Here is a 23,893-nt window from a genome sequence, read left to right on the forward strand (position 1 = left end):
CCCCCCGCCCAGGGAACCAACCCAGCCTCTGTGGGAACCGGCCCTGGCTGCCAGTCTGCTCTCACTCACACTCACAGGGACTCAGACGGCAGTCTCTCCAGGAAGCCAGCTATGACTCCCAGAACAATCAGCCCCCAAAATGGCCAGGACTTGATTACCAACAGACAGTCTCCCTAATTCTTGTTCCAATGTCCAACTTCGGGTCAACTGGAGAAAGGCAAAAATGTACCCAAACCAATCCCACGGGCTGCTTGCTGCGAGCTGGCCTGCCTCCAGCTCTCCTCTCCCCTGCAAGCGGAGCACAGCCTTCCCTTTTATCCTCTTCCCTTTTATCCCACTCCTCTGCCTGCCTTTGAGTCTCTGCCAGATGCCGGTGACAGCTGCTGGCTCCCCACCCCCCACCACCGCACCAGAGCCAGTTCTGAATAAACAGCCTCTGCTTCTCATCTGGGTGGCTTTTGTGGATTTCCACAGGTGTGCAGGCCCTGGGCCCAGTCATAAGAAGAGCTGAATGGCTCAGATTGGGAGGAAGTGGGGAGACGGGCACCTGGGAGAACAGGGAACAGAGGAGCCGGAGTCAGACAATGAGACACCCTCCATAGGGTGTACCTGCTCTTTGCACAGATTCCATTGGTGCCGCGGGCTTTCTTGGGTTTTGCTTTCTTCTTCTAGAACATGGGTGAAGGGCATCAAGATGATGGAGTCATTTAAAGATGACCCAACTCTGAGGGGGCTATGAGCCTGACAGAAGCCAGTCCCCAGGGCGCCCACCGGAGACAATGTGGCAGGTGGCTTTCTCCTCAGCACCGAGGCAGTCTGCCTCCTCTGTCAAGAACCAAGAAGAGGAAGCTGGCAAGCCAGCAAAGCCTTATTCAAGCTCTCCCTTCATACATAAAGGGGGAGGGGAGCATTTTTTTGATTTGAAAGAGAAACCACAAATCCTGGCTGGGGCCCAGGGCCATCGCTCAGGGAGCCAGGTGCGGCTCTCAGCTCCAGCCCCTCCCTGCCCCTGGTCACCAGCCCACCATCGGCTGCTGCCACCGCCACCGCCACCTCTGTGAGGTCCGATGACTGTGCACAGCACAGCTTTCCCTTTGTGATCAGGGCGGCGTGGGGGAGGGTGGCCAGCCACACGGGGGGAGTGCAAACTGCATCCTTGAACAGACGTCTGACCGGAAGGGTATTATGAGAAACAATTCTGTAGCGAAGGCACAAAGGTGTGGGGCTCCAGGCGCGTTTCTCTGGCATGTGTCACCGTGCCCCCTAGAGAGGGCCTACTTATTCGTCCCCCAAGGCGCTGCCAAATGTCAAGTCCTTTGAAAGTCCTTGCTTTCCATGCCCACCTGCTGCCCACGCCACTCATGCCACAGGGAGCATGGCAACGTTTCCTTCCCAACGGCCTCAGCACGCCGTCCATACCAGTGCACAGGAGATCCTGGGCTCCTTAAGGGACACCCTGGCCTACCAGTCTCTTCCCCAGCCTCCAGACACACACCTGGAACACGGCAGGGACCCAAGGGAAAGCGGAATGAAGGGAAACACAAGCGAATTCGGGTGTTAGCTGGCTGGCCTTCCTGGAGGTCCCTGCCAAGCCCCGCCATGCAGTTTTGATCCTTCTACTCTCCTCTGGGAAGCAAACATCTCTAGGGGACCCAAGGGGTACTGCAGGAGGGCCCAGAAAGACAGCCCTAGCCTGCACGGTGGAGCATGTGGGTGTGTGGCTCTGAGATTCCTAACAAGCCTCCTCTCCCTGACTTTCCTTCCCTAGCCACCAAAGGACGTGGCAGAAACGTCTCCAACCATGGGAGAGTCTTCCAACTTACAGCCCACCGGCTGGATCCACCATGCAGGAGTTTTATCGGCTTCCAGACTATATAAAAACTGGTACAGTCCCCATTAAGCCCCTCTCTCTAGCTTCTACTGAATAAAACAGAACATTCTCGTGGCATATCTGGCTGAAGCTAAGTGGGATGTGTTTTAGTTTGTCACAGCACCCCCCACCCGCCGCGCAAGCTCAAGTCCTGATGCTCATCGCTCACACGCTAGTGTCTTAGGTATCTGCATGTATAACCCGAGCCATGGCCTCAGCTTCGGCATTTCAGAATGACTGGAACAGGTTTTAAAATGCGCTCACAAGGCCCAGGCCCATACTCAGACATTCTGGCTCAACTGGCCATGGGGTAGAGCTAAGGTGACTATGTTTGTGGAAAATTGCCCCAGATGATCCTAATTTCCACCAGGGCCAAGCATAGTGGTCCACGGGGCCTGCAGGCTGTGAGGGCCCCTCTTGCCGGTGCAGAGAAGCAGCCACGAGAAAAGGGCAGAAGACGGGGAAAGTTAGCCTGGTTCAAAGTGCCCAGGGTGCCTCCAGGGAGCCAAGTGCTGCCCTAGGATCCACCCCCCCCCCGCCAAGGGGTTTAGGCCCCAAAGCAGCGAGGCCTGTGAGCATCACTCAGAAATGACAACACAGACCAATCCCTCCCCACTGGGCCACTTGTGTGCAGCTAGCCGGTGGCCTTTCCAGGCCCTGCCTGTAGACTGTTCCCAAGCCTTATACCACCTGCTTCTTGTCCCCGGGCTGCGTTTGCCAAGTCATGCCTCCCTCTCCCCTCGGGGCTCTGCCCGATGTCCTCACCTCCCCTACAAGGCCTGGAATCAGCCGTGTGAGGTATGCCTGTGCGCGACCTCCTGCTACATCAGCATGTGACTTACTGGTTTCTTGCAACAGGCCCTGACCTGTCTCATGCCCCTACCAGACAGAATTCCAGAAGGCAGGAGTTGCCTCTCCTCTGCTCCCTGGGCCCTCCCCAGTTTTCCCACCCATGGCTCACCAAGCGGCAGGGGACTCTCGTGGAAGGTAGAGGGGCTGCTCTGCAGGGAAGAGCAGAGCAGGCACTGCAGCAGCCACCACACCTGGCTCGCCCAGCCAGAGAAGCTGTTTCAAGAGAATCCATGATGCTACATGCTGGCCGCTAGGCATGCAGGAAACCAGGGCTAGGGTGGCAGGGTACAAAGAGGACTGGTTCAAGCCTACTGAGAAATAACTACTTATCGGCGTCAGGGCCCCACACTGTCCTCTGGTCTGCTCTGAACAAGATAGTCACTCCGGAACCCCACACCCTTGACCATCGGTTGATCTGATTCACAGCCAGCCAGCCAGAGGAGCAATGCTTACAGTCCTCCAGGCCATAGGGACGACATGGTTCCAGCCTCGAAGCCTCTCCCCGGAATGATTTCCAGAGTCTAGCTGACCGGACCCTGGCCCGAGTGGACACTGTCCACACAGAGCTGGCACCTGAGGGCCAAGGGCTGGCCATGCCCTCCCAGCGGGGCCAAGCAGGGCCTACCTCGGAGCTGACAGAACGTGGTCATGAACTTGCTGGTGAGGGACTTGAGCTCGTTGTTGGCCAGCGTGATGAGGTGGATCTGGTCGGTGACATTCCGCAGGACCTTGTAGATGCCAATGGGGAAGGAAACCAGTTTGCACTCGGCCAGATCTGCAGCCAGAGAGCAGAGACAGAGCAGAGTCAGCCCTGGCTGCTCGGGGACTCGCCCCACACCATGAGGCCCCCGACCCCGCCTCTGCTCCCCACCTCCTTTCTCTCTGGCCCGTCTCCCCTGGGCCAGGCTCGGAATTCTGCCCTCCCTCTCCCAAGTGCCCTCATCACCATGGGTCATAGCCCTCTCTCTCTGGCACCCAGAACCGTGGGTTTGGAACCATCGACCAAGCAGAGTTGTCAGGAAAGTTAAATATGAAAAAGACTCAACGTGCTAACAAAATGCCTGGCAGGTGCGCAGTGGGGGTGGGGATGCCGTTTCTAACCCCCTCCTCCACTTCACCCTCCCCTTCCCACTCTACCCAAATCCTCTCTATGCTTCAAGGCCAGCTTCCATCCCACCTCTTTGGAAATCTTCCTGAACCATCCCCACTACTGGGATCACCCTCCTCCAACCCATGAACCTCAGGAGCACTAACCAACTCAGACAGCACTGACCAGTCTCTCTGCAAACTTGTCTTGGCCCCAAAGAGGCTGGACTCCCCTGGGCCCCTAAGCCTTTAAAGATTGCTCCAAAATAAATATGCAAAATTTAGTTAATATTCCTACATGCCAGTAATGATAAGTAGTTTTTATAGATCCCATTCTGAACAGCAACAGTAAATGGAAAGTCTGTCAAAATATTCATAATTGGGGGGTGCCTGGGTGTCTCAGTGGGTTAAGCTTCTGCCTTTGGCTCAGGTCATGATCTCGGGGTTCTGGGATTGAGCCCCACATTGGGCTCTCTGCTCAGCGGGGAGCCTGCTTCCCCCTTCCCCTCTTGCCTGCCTCTCTGCCTACTTGTGATCTCTCTCTCTGTCAGATAAATGGATAGAATCATTTAAGAAAAAAATCATAATTGAAGCCCTTCTCCCTCAACCACCTCATAGAATTTCTACTCTTGTTCTAGGAGCAGCTCAAATGCCACCTCCTCTAAAAACCTTTTCTGGCTGCTCTAGGCAGTTAGTGGCTCCAGGCTTGGAGTCTCAGAGCAGGAATGAGACCTCTTCATCTTGTGCCATGGTAGCCTTGTTTTTTGTCTGTTTTCCCACTGGACTGGGAAGACCTCCAGAGCACAGAGCCGGCAGTGTCCCAGCATGCTCGGAGGGTAAAGTAGGGGGACTGGCAACCTCACAGAGCTGGGCTGGGAAAAGAAAGGGGACAGATGGGCAAGGGCAGAAGTCTAGACAACGAGAATCCATAGGTGTCTTCTATAGGGCATGCTATTAAGAAGTGTCCGAGGGCACCTGGGTGGCTTGGTTGGTTAAGCATCTGGCTCTTAATTTCGGCCCAGGTCATGGTCTTGGGGTTGTGGGGTAGAGCCCCAAGTGGGGCTCTGAGCTCACTGGGGAGTCTGCATGAGTGACTCTAGCCCTGCCACTGTCCAATGTCAGGCACTGGCTCTTACATCAGCCAGTAGGGCTGACAGAAGAGGGTCTGAGGTCTTGCTAGGGAGGAATGAATCCCCTGGAAGTCAGGCTTTCAGTAGAGGGAGATCAAGGGCTGGAAACAGACTAGCGCTGTAGGCTCAAAGTTTGGAGGAGGCTAGGGATTCTAGAAAGAACAAACACATCCAAACAATTAGTCTCCTAGTACTTTGTGCCAGATGTGCAATGGGCTAGAGCTAGAAAAGAATTTAGTTGTGGTTGTAAATTATAGCAGCCCCTTTGGGTAAAAGCGACAGATCTCATTCAAGCTAGAGGCAACATCAAGGAAAATGTCAGAAGCTTTCCCTTGAAAGCAAAGAGCAAAATAAAGGATGCCTTCCATCACCAGTATCGCTGAATATGATCTTGGAAGTTTTGGCCAAAGAAACAAAAGACACAAACACTGGAAACAGACAGAATGATTATCATGCACATATGAAATGACTGAGTAACCTCAAAAAACCGAAGCAGTCATCTGACAAACTACACAAATTAAAAAGGTCTCAGCAAAGTGGCTAATCAAAATACATACGCAAAATTCAGTAGTCGTCCCACATGTCAGCAATAAAATATAATTTTTAAAAAGCCTACTTCAAACAGCAATAATAATATGAAATATATAGAGATAACCAGAGTGGAAAATGTATCTAACCAATATTAAGGAGAAAAGTGCACAAAGATATCTTTGGAACTAGAAGGTATTATGCTAAGCGAAATAAGTCAATCACAGAAAGACAAATACCATAGGATCTCACTCATATGTGGAATTTAAGAAACAAAACAGATGAACATAGGGGAAGGGAAGAAAAAGTAAAATAAGATGAAATCAGAGAGGGAGACAAACCATAGGAGACTCACTTATAGGGACCAAACTGAGGGTAGCCGGATGGAAGGTGCCTGCGGGGGATGGGCTAAAGGGGTGATGGGTGTTAATGAGGGCATGTGACGGAATGAGCACTGTTACATCCAACTGATGAAACACTAACTTTTACTCCTGAAACTAATAATACACTCTATGTCAACTAAATTGAATTTAAATTTTCAAAAAATTAAGAAATGCTAAAAAGAATAGACTTGGATGTGAACATATAGAACATGCTCGCTAGTGACAAAAATTGAAATGATAGTGATTTGTTTCAGAAATCACTTTATAGGGGCACCTGGGTGGCTCGGTGGGTTAAAGCCTCTGCCTTCAGCTCAGGTCATGATCTCAGGGTCCTGGGATGGAGTCCCGCATCGGGCTCTCTGCTCAGCGGGGAGCCTGCTTCTCCCTCTCTCTCTCTGCCTGCCTCTCTGCCTACTTGTGATCTCTGTCAAATAAATAAATAAAATCTTAAAAAAAAATCACTTTATAGATTGTTTAATGTAATTCCTACTGAAAATCCAGAAAGTTTTTTAGTTTTTTAACTTTAAAACCCCAAACCGTTTATTGAAATGCTTTTAAATTTCAGCTAGGGAATTAAGCAAGCAAGGCTCCCTAAGAGAGGAGAAGGTAAGGGGATGACCAATATTTTAAGGCTACAATAACTACAACAGAGGGCGACAGGAAAAATGTATTATAGAAAGAAAATAGTTTGGAAAATGTAGCCTATAAAAAACATGTTACAATTTAATAAACACCAAAGGAGACCTCATAAATAAATTGGGGAAGGGAAGGATTAATAACTGATATCACAACAGCCAGTTAAGAATTCTGGGAAAACAAAAGAGACTCTCAATTAACCTAAGAATCAAAGCAAACTTAGGACACCTGGGTGGCTCAGTCAGTTTGGGGTTGGACTCTTGATTTCAGTTCAGGTCATGATCTCAGAGTTGTGAAATCAAGTCCCACGTCATGGAGCCTGCTTAAGATTCTCTCTCTCTCCTTCTCCCTCTGACCTCCCCCTCTCCCCTATTTAAGAAAAAAAAAAAAAGAATCAGAAGTAAATTCTAGAGAGAATTACACTTGAAATATTTTTGAAGTCAAACAAAAAATCACAAGTGAACAGAATTTAATATTTACACAACCTCCTAAGTGAAGATGACTAGAAAGTCACCTATGAGCAGTAACAGAATCACAATGAACAGATCAACAGACCTACTGTATAAACCACACAGCACACCTGGATGTTTAAAAAAAAATAAGGCAACAGATTGCGAAAAGGATTTACAGATAGGATAAAGAGCTATGTTCAGGGGTGCCTGGCTGGCTCAGTTTGTTGAGCATACAACTCTTGATTGCAGGATTATGAGTTTAAGTCCCTGTTTGGTATAGAGATTACTTAAATAAATAAACTTTAAAAAAAGTTATCTTTGGGGCACCTGGGTTGCTCAGTTGGAGAAGTGTCTGACTCCTGGTTTTGGCTCAGGTCATGATCTCAGGAGTATGAGATCGAGCCCTACGTTGGGCTCCACGCTTGAGAGTTTCTCTCCCCATCTCTCTGCCTCTCCAGCTCAGGCGCACTCTTATAAATAAATAAATAATTTTTAAAAAGTTATCTTTATTATTTAAAGTTCTCAACATAATTCAATTTTAAAAAATGAAGAGATAAGAAAAGAACATACGGTGTTTGCAAGCGGAAAAATATAATTAGTAAACAAATAAACATATGGCTCCCCATGTATTGTCAAACTGCTTTCCAGAGTATTTATGCCAATTAACATACATCCTGTCCAATAAGTAAGAGGATCATTAAAAAAAAATCTTTGCTAATATAATCAGGGGAAATGGTATTCCTTGCTTTTAATCAGCAAGTCTTTCAATAATGAGATGGATCATCATTCATGGGTAATTACCCATTTTTATTTCCCCTGTGACAGATCCTGTTCACATCTCTTGCCTTTTTTCTATCTGGCGTTCGGGCATTTCTCCCCCACCCTCTCCAATGTCGGTAGACTTTCTTAAGTAGTATTGTAGACCCATGTTTGTCCATTGTTTTTCTTATTTAATAATTCAAGTTATAGCATTTTTAAAAGCAGAATAAAAAAATTATATGCACTCTATAACACTTGTAAAACTAAGTAAAAAAGTACATATGCCTGGGAAAGAGCCAAATAACCACAATGTTAACCAGTTATTACAAAGGATTGGAGCAATTGGTGATTACTTACAGTCCCGATGTTTCTTTTACATAAAACAGGCAAAGTACCACCCTCTACTTCAATAAAAATATTTCTCAAGCATATATACTGATATTTTACTTTTAAAATAGAAAAGTTAATTTATCATAAAAACTGCTTTTATTGGAAAAAATAACCTGGCAAATTCAAGTATAAACTGAGGGCAGCCAGCTCCTCTTCAATAAAAGAAATAAAAAAGACCCAGAAAAGAAAGAAATTCTCTTGTTATTGGAGCAGAGCAAAAGCTAGGAGATGGAACTTTCAGGACTCAGGCACCAAGAATCAATTGCACGGTACAATTGTACAGTCAATTGTACAATCAATTGTACAGTCAGGAGAGAAAGTGCTCATGATGGAGGCAGAAGAGACGCAAAGCCATAAGGCCATCTGAGTTATTTCCAAGGGTCATCAAAGCAGCAGTCTTCCCTGAGACAGCAGCCCAGGAATGCCCAGCCCACAACCTCCTTTCTGCCACCTGGGCCACCCACGCAGCATCCTGACCACACACACTCCCCTTCTCCAGTCCCTAATTCAAGCAGCCCGGGCTTCAGCACCCTCATCTGGTCGACTGACCTATATCACAGACGCATGTGCCACCGCCCACCCCCGCCGCCTTCTGAAGGTCCGGAGGGCCTAGAACGTATTCACGCCTGCTGCTCTCCTTTCTTCTCCGTAACAGCCCTACTGTGTGCCAGGCACTGCTCCCCACTTTGCCTAGAGATTTCCCTAGGATTTTTTTTTTTTTGTTCTTAGGGATGCCATCTGTTCCATCCACGTTTTGACCCCAGAACAGCCTCCCAGAGGCTGGCGTGCATGTGGGAGGGGTACAGCACCCCAATGATGGCAAAGGGCTCTGCTGGAACGTGACACAAACGCACCCCATCCAGGCCACGTCACCAGCCACTAACACTGCATAGGGACTCCAATCCCTGTTGAGAGAACAGGTCCATGATCTCAGGAACAGTTCTCCACGATTCCTGGGACAAGAATATGGAGGCCCAGGCACCCAGACATGCAGGAATGGGTCTCAGCCCTGCCCAGTCTTCCCACCTGTGCACAAGGAGCAATATAACTCGTGTTTATTCCTTCAGGAACGGGGATAATAATAACCATAAATAGTACCACTTATTATTTCACATGTCCTAGGTTATAAGAATTTTCCTTGCTGTACACATGATGAAACTGCAAGGGATTGACTTGCCCAAAGTCATACAGCTAAAAGGAGAAGACTAAGATTGAGATGGTGAAGATGTGCAGGAAGCCACAGGTCCTAACCATTCTACTATCCTGCCCCCTTGAGTTAAGAAGGACCTAGGTGCCTGTCTTGGGGCCAAGTCAGAGAAATGGGAGTCCATGTAGAGCACTGCAAAGGGAAACCAGGGCCTTGGCCAAAAAAATCCTTTCTAGTAAGCCTTTCTAGTGTGATTCCGGAGACCGAGGCCAGTCACCTTTTGTTCTCAGGAAATTCTTCTCAGATCTAATGCAGAGGATGGACACCATATCTACCCACCACACCTATCTGCAGTAGAGAAAAGCCTGCTAAGCCTGAGCCAAGTTCAACGTTGGGCCCCGGAGCTTACGGGAGCAGGCAGCACTCCTCCCAGAAGACACAGCTATCACTAATGGAGGGGGTACCCTGCCCAGGGAACAGAAGACCCAGACTGGAGCAGGTGAGTCATCCTCAAGAAGCCATGGGATGCCACCAAGAAGGGGATCCCATTCTTTATGGAACAGCTGACAGTATAGGGAATAGCTCACCAGTCATAAAGGAAAGGCATCCCACGTGAGGAAGTGAGGGTGACATCTGGGGGTTTGACCAAGCAGTCACCACCCACAGGGTTCATGAACCACATGGAGGCCAGGGGATCTCAAAGGTCTCCCTCGATTCAACAAAACAAACACAGCTAACATCACTGAGTATTTACTACGTGCCGGGCACGGTAATAGGCACTTCTTAAAATTAACTCAGTAAATTCCCATAATAACCATGAGTTACCCTCACGGGTAGAAAGTGAGCCCCATGTTGATAGGTAAATTGTTCAAGGGCATTTTGGCAAGATGATGAAGGACAAAGAATCTGAATGCAAAGATTCCAGTACGGTGACCAGCTTATCCTGGTTTGCTCAGAACGTTCCCAGTCTTGGCACTGAAAGTCCTGTGTCCTGGGGGACCACTGCTCAGTCCCAGGCAATTCTGGAGAGTTGGTCCCCCTTGATGCATGCTAGATGCTGATGGATGAGAGATTACTAGAGGCACGGGAGAGGGAAGGCAACCCAGATGTGGGCCAAGCCACAAGCAAAGGCCCAGAGGACTTCAATCACCCTGGGACAACCCGTTTGAGCCTACCCTGTCCTACAATTTCGTAGGGCCCCACCCTTGCTCAGTGAGTCCTCAGAGAGGAAGGCTCTGGCTCGGAAACATTTCATGTGACCGGGTGGTACATGCACGCCCACAGACCCCAAGTGAGACTCAGGGGTACCAACAACAGCATTTGGACAGTAGCTAGTTTCACGCATGACCTTCCCCACGGCCCCCGCCACCACCCGCTGATATCTGAGCTGCAGCAGAGAACAGAGAAGCTTGAGGGAAGGCACTGTAATAAACACAAAGCAAGATTATTCTCGTAATTATAATTATTATTGCGAGAAAGCCAAAATGCATCTCCCTAAACCTCTAATCACGATAGTGTTGGTGTTAATAAAGCAGTTTTTATTCACAATGCCCAGATCTTTCATTAAAGGTTATCTTGTTAATCCTAATGAATGCCTAATGAAAAGTCACTGGTGGGCAGAACCAGGGCAAAACAAGCAAAATCCAAGAAGTAAACAAAACAGAGTGCAGGGAGCTGGGAGGGCTGGGTCAGACTCCTGGTTTCACAGAAACATGGAAGTGTGCCATGGCACACAGGAGACCTGTGGCTTCCTGCTCAGAGCTGGGCCTGGTGACAGGGTCCTGTAGGGGGAGGCAGAGAGGGTTGCAGAGCCCCTACCCACCAGTTATAGGCCCAAAGGAGAAAGTGTTGGGGACTCAAGTTGGCGTGCACATGGGCTCTGAGGCTTGGCCAAGAAGCAGCACTTCCAAGGCTGTGGGAGTGTGACCTGAGCCTGCCCATAGCGTCTTGTTTCCATATAATCTTTTTTTCACAGACTCTCAGAGTTAGAAGGAAACTGGAGGTCATTTAGCCCATGTTTTCCAAACTTCCCAGTAAGAATCGTGTGGAAAGGCGAATCCTAGGCTTCTACCCCTGAAATTCTGCTTTAGAGTGTCTGTAATGATCACTCGGCAATTTGCATTTTTAATAAATATTCCCAGGTGATTCTTAGCAATAAGCAAACTTGGGGAACACTATGTAGCCTCTGATCTCAGACCTGAAATTCTCTTAGTGTCTCCACCAGAGGGCATAAAGTTCCTGAATATCTCTGGTGATGGGAAGCTCACCCTTCCTTTCTACAGAATGGTTTTAACTATTAGAGAGTTCTTTCATGAGCTACATGCTGTTACTCACACATAGTGTATCTGCCCTGGCATGGCAATCTTTTACATCAGTGAGGATGAGGGATATTATAAGCTTTTCTCCAGACAAAAACATCCCAGAAAACTTCAATCCCCATTATTTTAGATGCTCCCTCTGGAGATTCAGGACTGGCCCAACTCAGAGCCTGCCCCAGCCAGAACTTCCTCTTGTTCAGGCTTTCAGTCTGTGACACAAGTCCGCAGCCACTGTTTGTGGAGGCTAACTGGGTGCAGGAAACTGGCCTGGGGCTTCAGACTCACGATTTCACCTCCTCCTCACAACCACCCTGTGAGGTCAGTTCTCTGTTTACCTCCATTTAGCAAAGGAGGAAACAGAGTCACAGAGAAGTGAAAGGACCTGGACTGCTCAAGGTCACAGGACTTATTCAAGGTCACCCCATTACTGACATACTAATTAACGTTTATGAAGTGTTCCCCTGAGCGAGTCCCTGATTGTCACATTAACCCTTAATCCTCACCACAGCTCCACGGATGGGTACTATTATCACCGTCCCCGTTGTCAGAAGAAGAACTAGAGGCATGGAACCACAGGCCTTGATCAGTAAGTGGCAGGGCTGGCCTTCAGCATGTAGCCCTAACCACTCGAATGGACAACGTGCACGCAGCATGGAAGGCTGCTGTGGGTTACAACAGGAGGCCGTTTCCAAGGAGCTGACCCGTCTTCAAGGTGTGACAGATGCCCGTGGACATGGGTATATTAACAGCAGCTAAGAGGCAGCTATATACTAAGGGGACTTGGAATTAAAAGAGCTTGTGAAAGAACGATCCAGACTCAGGAGCCTGGACGTGTCACTTCCCAGCCGTGGGACCTCGAGCAGGCCGCTGTGGCTCTCCTGCCTTTGGTTTACATCTCAGTCAGATGCCAGGGTTAGAACTTACGGTCCCAGAGGCCCCTCCTGGCTGCCACTGTGGACTCTAGCTGCTGGTTCTCACACTCGGCCACGCTGGAGTCACAGACTTCTGATGTCTGAGTCTCACTCCCAGAGACTCTCACTTACTAATGGGAGCTGGAGCTTGGGAGTCCAGGGCCTCTGAAGGTCTCCTGGCACTTCTACTCCATAGCCACGGTAGGGAACTCTGCACCGTGCTATTGCTTCTCGAACCACGATATGCACACAGATGCCTGGGGACCCTGCTAAGGTGAGTCTTCTGATGCCGCAGGTCTGGGGGTGGGGCCTGAGATTCTGCATCTACCAGGCAGGTCCCAGGACCATGTTCGGTGGCAAGGGCCAGGCCAACGCAGTGGTTCTCAAAGTGGGAACCCTGGACCTACTGCATCAGCATCACCCCAGAACTATTAGAAATGCACATTCTCAGGCCCCAGCCCAGACCTGCAGAATCCAAAGCTCTGGGAGCAGGTTCCAGCCATCTGTGTTTTAACAAGCCCTCCATCTCTGAGGCACCCTCATGTTCAGGAGTCACTAGCACAGAGGGACATCCTTAGCATCTAGCTACCCATGGAACGTTTTCCCTCAAGTGCTAAGAATGCTGGGTCAGTGGAGATCGTCTTGATAGGGACAAGGGGACTTGGGTTAAAATCCCGTCAGGGGGACGCCTGCTTGGCTCAGTGGGTTAAAGCCTCTGCCTTTGGCTCAGGTCATGATCCCTGGGTCCTGGGATCAAGCCCCGCATCAGGCTCTCTGCTCACTGGGGAGCCTGCTTCCTCTTCTCTCTCTGCCTGTTTCTCTGCCTACTTGTGATCTTTGTCTGTCATCTAAATTAAAAACAAACAAACAAACAAACAAAAACCATCAGGGCCAAGCTCAGAGGGGCTACAGCAAAGCCCAGGCAACCACCCATGACAGATGCCACACACATGGGAATCCCGATCTAGAGGTGCTTGCTCACTGACTATTGCAGGAGTCCCAGCCGCTCTGGGAAATGACATGACTGCAGGATGTCTGCCTCATAGAACAAAGCTGAACTTCTCTGGTCCCCGGGCCAGGGGCTGTCACACCCAACAGCCAGAACACGTTCTAGCCGCAGGAGGGCCAGAGATCTAAAAAGGAAGGGTTGGCTGGGGTGGGGCCTCAGAGTTCACTCTTCCACAGGATCCAAACCAAGGCTGTCCTTGTGCAAGCACTTTTCTGTGATGCAATCTGAGGCAAGTTACTTAACCCCAGCTTCAGTTTCCCCTTCAATAAAATGGGAACAAGAAATCACGCAAACACCTGTAGGTACACATTCATACAGCACTGTTCACAATAGCCAGAAAGTAGAAATCGCTCAAATGTCTGTCAGTGGGAACTTGTCTCTGTAGAATGGCACACCACGGAGCCACAGAAAGGCATGAAGTACTGATACAGATACTGATACTCAGAAATGGTGTGCAAAGTGAGAAAAGCCGGTCACAAAAGGCTGCATACTGTATGATCCCACTGATAGAGCTATGTCTAGAATATGCAGATCTGTAGAGACAGAAAGGAGACTGCTAGGGGTTGGGGGAGATGGGAAAAATGGGGAAAGACCATTTAACGGGACAGGGTTTCTTTTGGGGGTGATGAAAATGTTCTTAAATGGACTGTGGTGATGGCTACACAGCCCTATGGATCCGATAAAAACCATGGAACGCCGTACTTTACAATGGAGAATTTTACGGAAAGGGATTATTCCTCAATTATAAAAAAATAAGAACAAGGTGATCCAACTAACTAATAGGGTTGTTCTGAGCATGAAATAAAACGTCCTCAAGCTGGGTGCGGAGGGCAGCAGATGGTGTCACTCAGGGGACAGGAAGCGCCACCATGAGAAGGCAAAGACATAGTTTCCAGGTAAGACTTCAGGGCCAGGCTGAGCTCTAGCTCTGCGGCTGGCCGAGGGAGGGACAGGACCCCAGGCAGCCGCCCCCTTCACTGCCTCACAGCAAGCAGACCGCCACGTGTGCTACCGTGTAGGATCTGGGACTTGCCGCAACAGTCCCGGTATCTTCTTGTTGAGCCAGCCAATCCACAAACACCTATCTAATTAAAATCAGAAGGAACTAAATCCCACACAGAAAAAAAAAAAAAAAAAAAAAAAAAAAAACAAGTGACACACAGTCAACATTTGAGAGATTAAATTCTTTTGACTTGTGAGATGGCTCATAGCTAACACACTGGGACCCAGGGGAACAGATACCACAGCCGTGATGATGCCAACAGCATGGCTGCCAACACCTCTGCCGCCAGCAGCGCTGGGCCCGGCAGAGGCCGCACGTGGAGCCAGACCCTGGAGAAGGCCGGGACAGGCCCTGAAGTCTCCTACAAAGACAAGGGCAGCCAACACAGAAGGAACAGCTGCTCCATATAATCCTAAAAACCACCTCGGAGGGAGGGCGTCATTATCAGTCTCTTCTTGCAGATGAGGAAAGGAAGCCTCAGAGAGGTTAAGAATCTGTTCAGGGGCACCTGGGTGGCTCAGTGGGTTAAAGCCTCTGCCTTCGTCTCAGGTTGTGGTCTCGGGGTTCTGGGATTGAGCGCCGCATCGGGCTCTCAGCTGGGCGGGGAGCCTGCTTCCCCCTCTCTCTCTGCCTGCGGCTCTGCCTACTTGTGATCTCTGTCAAATAAATAAATAAAATCTTAAAAAAAAAAAAAGAATCTGTTCAAAGGTCACACAGTAAGTGAAGACCTGTTGGAGCTTCTCCTCCTTTAAGGATGCTGCCCTGCAGAGGGAGTTTGGAGACCTGGATTCTGATATGTTGCTGTTCGTAACTCCAAGTGTGGCCCACATGCACCGGTGACTACAGACCAGACTTCTCAAAACAGAACAGCCCCACGGGTCACCTGGAGACCTTGCTAGGACGTGGGTTCTGATTCAGCAGACCCAGGACGGGACCTAGGAATCTGCATTTCTAATGAACCGCCTGGCGATGCTGATGTTGGCCCCACTTTGAGAAGCAGGACTTGGAGGGGAATCACCATGCAAATGGCAGCCAGCCACGGGGTGAAAACTAACTACTTCAAACTCTTAGTCCGGAGCTGGCCTTCACCCCTCTACCTTTGCCTTAGCCCCTTCCCGACGAGGGAGCAGATGTAAGACCAACCTACATACCTAAGTTTCCCCAATTGTGCATTCTTTTCATATTTATTTTTACAGTTAACAGCTACTGATTTTACATTTATAGTCGTAATATAAAGTCTTTCCAAATTTTACTTAAGCTAACTCCATTTAAAGAAAAACGTTAAGTGACCATAATCACGACGAACACTTTTATGGCACTGAGTAGAGGCCAGACGCCCTTCTAAACATAAAATAATTTTCATCCTTATGACTCTAGAAAGTGAGGACCTTTTAGAGGGAGCAAATGGAAACCTAACCACGATCAGACTTTACCTGATCAGAGAGTTAAGTCACTTGCCCAAGGTCACCCAGCCAACAGGTGGCAGAGCCAGGCTTCGAGGCAGGGCAGCTGGATTTCAGGGTTGATCACGTTATTCCATCTATGAATGAGCACGAGGCGAAAACTGTGACTGTCCCCTGGGCGCGGTCAAAGCGAGGCAAACGCTTGTTTCCAGCTGCAGGAATGGTGTTCAGATGCCCCTCAGCTTCCCTGACACCTGCAGCGCTCAGCACAAGGCCTCATCCACAGTGGGGGCCGAGGCGTGTCCCGCGATAAATTTCTCTGGCCCGACGTGCCGGGCACCAGAGAAACTTGGGGTCTGACTGGGTCATACCCCTGCCGCCGGGGCCACGGGGCAGGTGCCCACACGTAGATACATGTGGACACTTGTGGGGTGATGAGATTCTAGACAGCTCTGGTCCCCTGGAGACCACTTCTGAGCAGGGTGGACGGTGAGGGGGCTGCGGCTGACAGCCGGGAGACGGCTCTTAGCAACAAAGGCAGGGCCCCAGGCATAAGAGAACTGCTCATTTAATGGCTGGCTAAATTTTCATTTTTTTCTCCTTAATTGTCAGGGTGTGAGTTCTCTGAGCAATAACTGGGTTTCCTGAGGTCACAGCTGGTTGAAGGGACCAGGGAACAATAGCAAACACCTCCAAAGAGCATCTGTGCTCAGCATCTGACTCCGTCAGACACCAGCGCCTGGCCACCAGCCTGCTCTGTCTCGTCCGCCTGCCAGTCTGCGAGCTCGCTAGCCTCCAGGACCTGGTCCATGCCATTCCCCCAGTCTGGAACACCCTTCCCTCTCCCCTCTGCCCCCACAAATCCTCTGGCTGGCCAGCCTGCCCCCCACCTCCCCCAGGAAGGGTGCCCTAACCACCTCGCCTCCAGGACACCTGCCTTAGTGCTCGTCCCGGATCATCTTCTCCCAGCTGGTAACTATCTGCCGTCTTGCCTCTGGGATCCATGAGCGGTGAACTTGACGGGAGAAGTGTGCATCCCTTCTGCTGACGACCCTTCAGGCCTGCCACTGAGCTGAGCAAACAATTCCGGACTCAACTATCCCCGTCACCACCAAGAGAAGCTTTGCCCTGGGATTCTCCTTTGTAAAATAGGGGCACAGAGGCCCTTTTGGGGAATGAGGAAAACAACGAGGTAATACCTCTCTAAGGTTTGAGTTCACAGCAAGAACCAAGCCCTCTGCAGCCAAGATGTGAAGATTCCAACTAAAATGTTCTTCCTGTTACCTAAAACCAGCTTCTTAACCCTGGAATCCACCTTGACAATGACCGAGGCTGTTCCTTTATTAAAGAATCCCTTTCCCTGGTTTTGCACCCCGCTCCCACCCTTCCATCCCCACCACCTGAATACCCCTAAGCAATTGAGAACCTTCAGGACGCCCCACGGCACATGAGTGGAACCCACCCTCTGTAGCCCTGCATTCCTGCCAAGGGGTCTGGGTCCGAACTCGCTTTCCAGAAGTCCCTCACACAGCTCACAGGAGTTCCCACCCGCAGGCCAAGCCAGCAAAATCCCTTTACTTCCCACCTCTGTATTTTTGCTGGTGCTACTCCCTTAGCCTCAGAAACCTTGTTTTTCATCAGCACCATACTACAACGCCTTGTAACGGTTGCCTTTCCATGAAGCCTTTGCTCTTCTCATCTAGGGATGTCATTACTTCCGCCCTCAAGCCCCCTTCATGAGTCTGCTGCCTCTGTCAGAATGTCCACGCTTCTTGGCAGGGCACAGAGCTCCCCGAGGGCAGGGATCAGGTCCCAGTGAGGTGGGGGGCATGTTACAAGGGACGTGGGAGGCCCAAAGACTCAAGTGCAAAGTCCTACACAAGATCTGCTGGCTGTGAGGGGCGCCTAGGTGGCTCAGTGGGTGAAAGCCTCTGTCTTCGGAGATCCCAGAGTCCTGGGATCAAGCCCCACATCAGGCTCTCTGCTCAGCAGGGAGCCTGCTTCCCTCTCTCTCTCTGTCTGCCTCTCTGCCTACTTGTGATCTCTGTCCATCAAAAAAATAAATAAAGTCTTTAAAAAAAAAAAAGAAAAAAGATTTGCTGGCTGTGAAAATCCAGGCAAAACAGGGGTGCTCCCAGAGCCTCAGCTTCCCCTTCTATGAGTGATGTGAAAACACCACCTGTCCACAGCTGTTGAGAAAATCAGATGCAGCCATTCACCTGACAGTGGTCTCCTGAGTACATGCTCTATGCTGGCACTGTCCAGGCTGATGGTGGTGAGCAGGACAGAGCCCCTGACCTCAAGAAGCTTACACTCTAGTGTGGGGAGAAGAGCAGTAATACAAATACCTGAGGGAATGTCAAGCAGCAAAACTGCTCTCAAGAAACTGAAACAGTGTGATGGCAGACCAGGTGACTGTGGTGGAGGCAGGGGCCACCCTTACCAGGGTGGTCAGGGAGGGCTTCTCTGAGGAAGCGGCACTTAGCTGAGACAAGAGTAGGAAGGAGCAGAGCATGCAAAAATCTAGGCAAAGGACAGCCCAGGAAGAAACACAAGCACGCGCACGCGTGCACACCCACACTGGCATGCAGTGTAACGGGACGCCTGCCAGAGCTGAGGAATTAGCTCCCTCCTCCTTCCCTCACCTTTCCATCCTCTGCAGAGCGTTCCAGAGCCTGACAGAGCCCACCGTGAATAAAGGCCTGCTGAAATGAACTTGACAGAATAAGGAAGCCTGGGGATAAACTGGTGCATGACAAAAACAGGCGCCTTAGCGAAACAGTCAACCAAGATGAGGCAAGTGCCAATGACAAGTCTATCGAATCCAACCTTGTCTTCAGAGATAATGACCTTCTGGCGCACTTGCCCCCGGGAAGGAACCACATTTCCCAGTCCGCAGAGGAGAGCGGGGATCACTCGTTTCCTGGCGAGGTGTGTCAGAGCCCCCCCATGGGGCACTCTGCCCCTTGGCCACCTCGGCAGCCGCAGCCACGGAGGCGTTTCTGAAAATATTTTATTTTAATCAATTCCTCCGTCTCCCTAAGACACCTTCCCAAGGCTAACACTCGCCTCCAGAGCAACCCCAGCATTTGCTGCTACAACACCTTCTATCTGGTTCTCTCTCTGAGGCAGAACGTTCTCAGTCTTCTGCCAACACGTGTCTTGTGAGGCTGTGTAATTATCCAAGTGAGGTCAGTATTTCTCTTCACCTTCCAACAACGCTGCTTCAGGTGCCAGTGACACTAGGGTAGCTGGGTGTCTGGGGGTCTACACTGGAGGGAGACGTGAAGGATGTTCTGGGGGCTGTCCGGGCCCCCGCAATTAGTAGGGTGGGGGCTGAGACAGAAAGCGCTGGTCCCTGGGCAGCAACCCTTCTACAGAATTCTCCACTTCCAGCTGGCTGTGCTAATATTTCCAGTCCCCTTGCCGTGCGTTTCTTCAGGGATGTGTCCCTTGGGGACCCCAACTCATCAGAATCCCTTTACCCGCCCCAAACAGACTTCCTTATTTCTGCTATGGCAGGACCAGGCTTCAAATTGCATATCCCCACCCCCATCCGCAGCCTTCCCTGCCTGTCTACCCCCGCCCCCAGCCTGCTCCACTCCAGGCCCCACTCAGGACAAAGTTACACCAGCTCCGGCCTGGCCCACGGACAGTGCCTCTTCCCTGGGTTCCCTCCTGCTATTCTCACACCATCCTCGGCCCAGTGGTGATCTTCCTTAACCTGACCCGTATCATGTCACTCATGATACTCTGCTCAGAAACAGCCGGATCTAATACAGCAGACACCCTCAGACCCCATGGAACTCTCAGAGGCTGAGCGTGACTTGAGTGTCTGAAAGCTGGTTTTTCCCTACAACGCAGGTCTGCTGTCCACAGCCAGGGACTTCCCCTGATTCCCAGCCATCAGTGCGCTCTATCCTGTACCGTTGGTTAAGCCAGGTGTGAGAACGTGGCCTCTGAAGCTGGAGTGCCTGGGTTAGGATCCCCCCTCCTCCCTTGGAGAAGCAGCTAGCCCTTCTGTGTGGCATCTCCTCCCTCTGGAAGCTGGGAGAACAACAGCTCCCTCACAGGCTGAGTGAACAGATCACAGAGTCCCGGTGAGGACTGAACAAGACATACACAAAACAACTGGGACAGTTTAGCATGTCGTGGGCATTAAATAAGTGTGAGCTCATTAGTATTCATGGGTCATTTTGACTCTAGGTGATGTTCATTCTTAGGCTGTCTTTCGAATATAACCCCTGTGTAGAGAGTGATGAGAGAAATATTCTCGAAAGGCCTGATATATAAAAGAAGCCACTTTAGATTTCTTTCTTTCCTTTTTTTTTTGTTTTTTAAAGATTTTATTTGAGGCACACTTGGGTGGCTCACTTGGCTAAGTGTCTGGCTTCGGCTCAGGTCATAACCCCAGGTCTTGGGATCGAGCCCCATGTCGGGATCCCTGCTCAGCAGGGAGTCAGCTTCTCCTCCTCTCTCTACGGCTCCCCCTCCTTGTACTCTCCCTCAAATAAATAAATAAAATCATTAAAAAAAAAGATTTTATCTGAGAGAGAAAGAGAGCAGAAGCAAGGGGAGTGGCAGAGAGAGAGAGGGAGAAGCAGACTTCCTGCTGAATGGGGAGTCCGACATGGGGCTCCATCCCAGGACCCTGGGATCACGACCTGAGCTGAAGGCAGTTGCTTAACTGACTGAGCCACCCAAGTGCCCCTTTAGATTTCTTTCCAGATCAAAACGACTGTATATAAACTTTGTTCAAAAGCCTGATTTACGGGCGCCTGGGTGGCTCAGTGGGTTAAGCCGCTGCCTTCGGCTCAGGTCATGATCTCAGGGTCCTGGGATGGAGTCCCGCATCAGGCTCTCTGCTCAGCAGGGAGCCTGCTTCCCTCTCTCTCTCTCTGCCTGCCTCTCTGTCTACTTGTGATCTCTGTCTGTCAAATAAACAAATAAAATCTTAAAAAAAAAAAAAAAAGCCTGATTTACAGCCTGCCACGCATGCACTGTCCATCTGCTTTGTGAGCTCGTAGCCTAAAGAAAAACCGTCCTGTCCTTGAGACAGCAATCAGTGCTCGGGCTCCCTGCATTCCTTTAAAACTGGTGACTGTGCCTACATGCACATCTACACTTTTCCGAGCTTTTCCAAGATATAAGAAGTATACACTCCTGTAAAAACCATTCATTCTCTGGGGCACTTTCTGCCTTGTGAAGAGCGTGTTTCCTGAGGCAGCTGTCCTAACCTGGCTCGAATGAAACTCTTTCTTCCTTTCAGAATACTAAGGGTTTGTTCATTTTTTCATCTCCATTTTTGGGTGTAGCCGGCAGGATATCAGAGCAAGACTCCCGGGGACACCTGGAGGCCGTCTGGAACTCTGCACCAACACGGGCTCCCTGTGCCCCTCTGACTTCTCCTTATATCTGGAGCTCCTCGATTTGAGTTAATGCTCTTGACTTTTACTGGAGCTGTTGAGGGTTCCTGGAATGTTCTTGAGGTGGGAATGACTTTGAGGGGCTGGAGTGGTTGAGGTAGTTGTTTTAACTTGGCATTGTTTGGACCTGTGTTATTAATATAAGCCTTGAATCAATTTTCTGGCTGGAGATAAGAGAGACTGAGTCAGCTCCGAAGAGAAGGCACACGGTCCTTCGGGCCAAATGGTGCTTTCCAGTGACTGAAAGCCTAGTGCAAGTGTCTGAGGATATTCCTCGAGATATGAAGCAGTCGCGTAGGAATTTCCCATCGCATAACGTCATTAGCAACTGGCTTGTCTAGGGACACACACATAAGGACCCATCATCACCCAGCACTCTGAGCCCTCTCGGTAGTCTCAGACCTTGCTGGGAGAGGTCGAGACACAAAATAGAGTGCACCACGGCCCTTTGGAAGTGACATTCACCAGCACCACTCTCTCGATCTGCCACACTTAATATCCTTGGATTGTGCTCAACCCTGTCCACCCAAAACTCACATAAATGCGGAATCTCTCTCCAAACGTGGAAGAGCTCCCTGAAAACCAACAACCACTCACGGGCACCCCAGTAGGTTGTACATACGACAAATATGGCATCCCTATGAGCAAGTGCTTACTGAAATAGGTAAATGTAGCCACGGATAAGTCGCAGATGGCCCCAGAGGGGTTCCTCTGACATGTCTAAATTAGTTTTCCTGCCTGTGCAATTAGAGAAAGCTGAGCAGCCAGAAACTAGGGAGTTGTCTGGGCCGCTCAGTGAAGCTCCCAGCTTTTGGGGAGGAACCAACACTCAGGGAGGTATTTTGGGATTCTTCTGGTTTGTTTGTGGGTGTAGCTTTTGGCATCTCTGGACAAAACTGGACATGTTCTAACTGGAAAATGGGAAGTAACTAATTAATGGATCCATAAATTATAATGGTATCTTTCAATTAGATCTGTTCCTATAAACGAGAGGTATTTGGAAATTGGGCCTTTAATGCTGTCTGCACAAACAGTAACGAAACAAAGGCTAGATTTTGTTTGTACCATGTTTGTCCACATGTGTTATAAATGTGAGATCTTTTTTTACTTTCCAGTGGCACTGCTAAAATTAATTTCTAATTTTTAAATTTTTTTTGTTTTTTTATAAACATATAATATATTTTTATCCCCTGAGGTACAGGTCTGTGAATCGCCAGGTTTACACACTTCACAGCACTCACCATAGCACATACCCTCCCCAATGTCCATAACCCCACCCCCCCTTCTCCCAGCTCCCCTCCCCCCAGCAACCCTCAGTTTGTTTTGTGAGATTAAGAGTCACTTATGGTTTGTCTCCCTCCCAATCCCATCTTGTTTCATTTATTCTTCTCCTACCCCCTTAACCCCCCATGTTGCATCACCACTTCCTCATATCAGGGAGATCATATGATAGTTGTCTTTCTCTGCTTGACTTATTTCGCTAAGCATGATATGCTCTAGTTCCATCCACGTTGTCGCAAATGGCAAGATTTCATTTCTTTTGATGGCTGCATAGTATTCCATCATGTATATATACCACATCTTCTTTATCCATTCATCTGTTGATGGACATCTAGGTTCTTTTCATAGTTTGGCTATTGTGGACATTGCTGCTATAAACTTTTGGGTGCACGTGCCCCTTCGGATCACTACATTTGTATCTTTAGGGTAAATACCTAGTAGTGCAATTGCTGGGTCATAGGGCAGTTCTATTTTCAACATTTTGAGGAACCTCCATGCTGTTTTCCAGAGTGGTTGCACCAGCTTGCATTCCTACCAACAGTGTAGGAGGGTTCCCCTTTCTCCGCATCCTCGCCAGCATCTGTCATTTCCTGACTTGTTAATTTTAGCCATTCTGACTGGTGTGAGGTGGTATCTCATTGTGGTTTTGATTTGTACTTCCCTGATGCCGAGTGATATGGAGCACTTTTTCATGTGTCTGTTGGCCATCTGTATGTCTTCTTTGCAGAAATGTCTGTTCATGTCTTCTGCCCATTTCTTGATTGGATTATTTGTTCCTTGGGTGTTGAGTTTGCTAAGTTCTTTATAGATTTTGGACACTAGTCCTTTATCTGATATGTCGTTTGCAAATATCTTCTCCCATTCTGTCAGTTGTCTTTTCATTTTGTTAACTGTTTCCATTGCTGTGCAAAAGCTTTTGATCTTGATAAAATCCCAATAGTTCATTTTTGCCCTTGCTTCCCTTGCCTTTGGCGATGTTCCTAGGAAGATGTTGCTGCGGCTGAGGTCGAAGAGGTTGCTGCCTGTGTTCTCCTCAAGGATTTTGATGGATTCCTTTCTCACATTGAGGTCCTTCATCCATTTTGAGTCTATTTTCGTGTGTGGTGTAAGGAAATGGTCCAATTTCATTTTTCTGCATGTGGCTGTCTAATTTTCCCAACACCATTTATTGAAGAGGCTGTCTTTTTTCCATTGGACATTCTTTCCTGCTTTGTCGAAGATTAGTTGACCATAGAGTTGAGGGTCTTTTTCTGGGCTCTCTATTCTGTTCCATTGATCTATGTGTCTGTTTTTGTGCCAGTACCATGCT

General features: G+C 49.3%; 1 protein-coding gene across 4 annotated transcripts in view; it reads right to left on the reverse strand.

Annotated features, from left to right (window-relative positions):
* Window positions 1-23,893, reverse strand: part of LRRC20 (leucine rich repeat containing 20) — an 87,001-nt gene that overhangs the window by 41,041 nt on the left and 22,067 nt on the right. For 3 of the 4 annotated variants that reach the window (XM_004769522.3, XM_004769524.3, XM_004769523.3), the window contains exon 3: window positions 3,348-3,497. The exons of the other annotated variant lie outside the window; for it this stretch is intronic. In XM_004769522.3, the coding sequence (XP_004769579.1) occupies window positions 3,348-3,497 (150 nt within the window). The remainder of the gene's footprint in view (window positions 1-3,347; window positions 3,498-23,893) is intronic. 4 annotated transcript variants of the gene reach the window in all.

The sequence above is a fragment of the Mustela putorius genome, unplaced genomic scaffold (genome assembly GCF_011764305.1).
Source record: "Mustela putorius furo isolate JIRA1106 unplaced genomic scaffold, ASM1176430v1.1 tig00000698_pilon_pilon_pilon, whole genome shotgun sequence".
NCBI lineage: Eukaryota > Metazoa > Chordata > Mammalia > Carnivora > Mustelidae > Mustela > Mustela putorius.